General features: G+C 61.2%; 1 protein-coding gene across 1 annotated transcript in view; it reads right to left on the bottom strand.

Moving 5' to 3' along the window:
• Nucleotides 1-163: 163 nt before the first annotated feature.
• MFAP4 (microfibril associated protein 4) overlaps nt 164-2,337 on the bottom strand; it is a gene marked incomplete at its 5' end in the record, with an annotated part of 2,934 nt that continues 760 nt past the window's right edge. Inside the window, 2 exons of the mRNA XM_027707686.1 lie at nt 164-482; nt 2,145-2,327. Of these exons, the coding sequence (XP_027563487.1) occupies nt 235-482; nt 2,145-2,327 (431 nt within the window). The remainder of the gene's footprint in view (nt 483-2,144; nt 2,328-2,337) is intronic.

Genomic DNA, 2,337 nt, shown 5'->3' with positions numbered 1-2,337 from the left:
ATGTTCCCCCCCCCCCCCCCCCCCCCCCCAAATTAACCACCTCGTTAACCACCCTAATTAACGACGTGGGAGGGACCAAACGCCCCCCCAGCCCCCACATCACCCCTCCCCCCCAACCCCTCCCCCACCACCCTGTTTAATTGATCAGCGCTGGGTCTTTATTGATGAGATAAGTGGGCGGGGCTTGGGGCTGGGGGGGCGTGGCCGGGGGTCCGGCGGGTGGGCGTGTCCCCCTCAGAGGCGTCGGATCTTCATCTCGCTCCTCTTGAGGGAGTAGTAGAAGCCCTTCCACTGGGCCCAGTTGATGCCGTTGGCGTAGGAGAGGTGGGGCCCGGCCAGGTAGAAGCCGTTGAGGTTGGAGAAGTGGCAGGAGCGGAACCACCACGCGCCCGACGACAGCGCGGCGCAGTTCTGGGAGAACAGGTCCTGGTCGCGGTCGAACGTCGAGAACTTCTGCCCGTTGTGGTAGCTCAGCGAGTCGCCTGCGGGGTGGAACCCCCCCATTGACCTCCTTGGTCACCTCGTGGTTGACCTTGGCTTGGTTGACCCCAGCTTGGTTGGCCCCAGTTTGGTCGACCCCCCTCTTGACCCTGTTGACCACCCCATGGTTGGCCTTGACTTTGTTGACCCCATTGACCACCCCTTGGTTGACCCCCCCATTGACCCCATTGACCTGGTTGACCCCCATTGACCCCATTGGCCACCCTATGGTTGACCTTGGCTTGGTTGACCCTTGTTGACCTCCTCGACCACTCTATGGTTGATCTTGGCTTGGTTGACCCCCACATTGACCCCCTTGACCACCCCATGGTTGACCCCCATTGACCACCCCATGGTTGACGTTGACCTGGTCGCGGTCGAACGTCGAGAACTTCTGCCCGTTGTGGTAGCTCAGCGAGTCGCCTGGGGAGGGTCGACCTCGCCTTGGAGGACCTCGGCTTGGTTGACCTCCCCATTGACCCCCTTGACCTGGTTGACCACCCTATGGTTGACCTTGGCTTGGTGGACCCCATTGGCCACCCCATGGTTGACGTGACCCCCCCATTGACCCCATTGACCACCCCATGGTTGACATTGTCTTGGCTGACCCCATTGACCCTCTGTTAGTTGACTTTGGCTTGGTTGACCCCCTCGTTGACCCCGTTGACCTGGTTGACCCCCACGATGACCCCGTTGACCTGGTGGACCTCCCCATGGTTGATGTTGACCTGGTTGACCCCCCATTGACCCCCTTGACCATCCCGTGGTTGACCTTGGCTTGGTTGACCCCCGTTGACCACCCCATGGTTGAACTTGACCTGGTTGACCACCCTATGGTTGACCTTGGTTGATCCCCTCCTTGACCCCATTGACCAGGTTGACCCCATTGACCACCCCGTGGTCGACCTTGGCTTGGTTGACCCCCTCGTTGACCCCCATGACCTGGTTGACCCCACTGACCTCCTTGATCTCCTAATGGTTGACCTTGGCTTGGTTGACCCCCCCATTGATGCCCTTGACCACCCTGTGGTTGACCTTGACTTCATTGACCCCCTTGACCTCCCCATGGGTGATGTTGACCTGGTTGACGCCCCATTGACCCCGTTGACCACCCGATGATTGACCTTGGCTTGGTTGACCCCTCGTTGATCCCCTTGACCTGGTTGACCCCTGTTGACCCCCATTGACCCCATTGACCATCCCCTGGTTGACCTTGGCTTGGTTGACCCCCATTGACCCCACTGACCTCCCGATGGTCACCCTTGACCCGGTTGACCCCCGTTGACCTCCGTTGACCCCCATTGACCTCCCAGTGGCCACCCTTGACCTGGTTGACCCCCATTGACCTCCCAATGGTCACCCTTGACCCAGTTGACCCCCGTTGACCCCCACTGACCCCATTGACCTCCAAGTGGTCACCCTTGACCTGGTTGACCCCCATTGACCTCCATTGACCCCATTGACCTCCCAGTGGTCACCCTTGACCCCCGTTGACCCCCATTGACCCCCATTGACCCCATTGACCTCCAAGTGGTCACCCTCGACCTGGTTGACCCCCATTGACCCCATTGACCTTCAAGTGGTCACCCTTGACCCCCGTTGACCCCCATTGACGCCCATTGACCCCATTGACCCCCGTCGACCCCGTCGACCTCCCCCTTTACCGGCGCCGCCGTCGACGAAGCCTCCGACGTGGAGGGTGTAACCGTCCTCCTCTGCGCTGACGGCCGAGGGCGACAGGGCGAAGGTGCCGTAGGTGGCCACGGCCGAGTTGTTCTCGAAGTCCTCGAGCTCCACGCGCAGCTCGTAGCGGTTCTGCAGCGTCAGCAGGTGCAGCGTCTGCAGCCCTGGGGGGGG

Source organism: Neopelma chrysocephalum, unplaced genomic scaffold, assembly GCF_003984885.1.
Source record: "Neopelma chrysocephalum unplaced genomic scaffold, ASM398488v2 Primary Assembly neopelma1_94346, whole genome shotgun sequence".
In the NCBI taxonomy this organism is placed as follows: domain Eukaryota; kingdom Metazoa; phylum Chordata; class Aves; order Passeriformes; family Pipridae; genus Neopelma; species Neopelma chrysocephalum.
The sequence above is the reverse complement of the archived record's forward strand: the minus strand, read 5'-3'. Positions and strand labels throughout refer to the sequence as shown.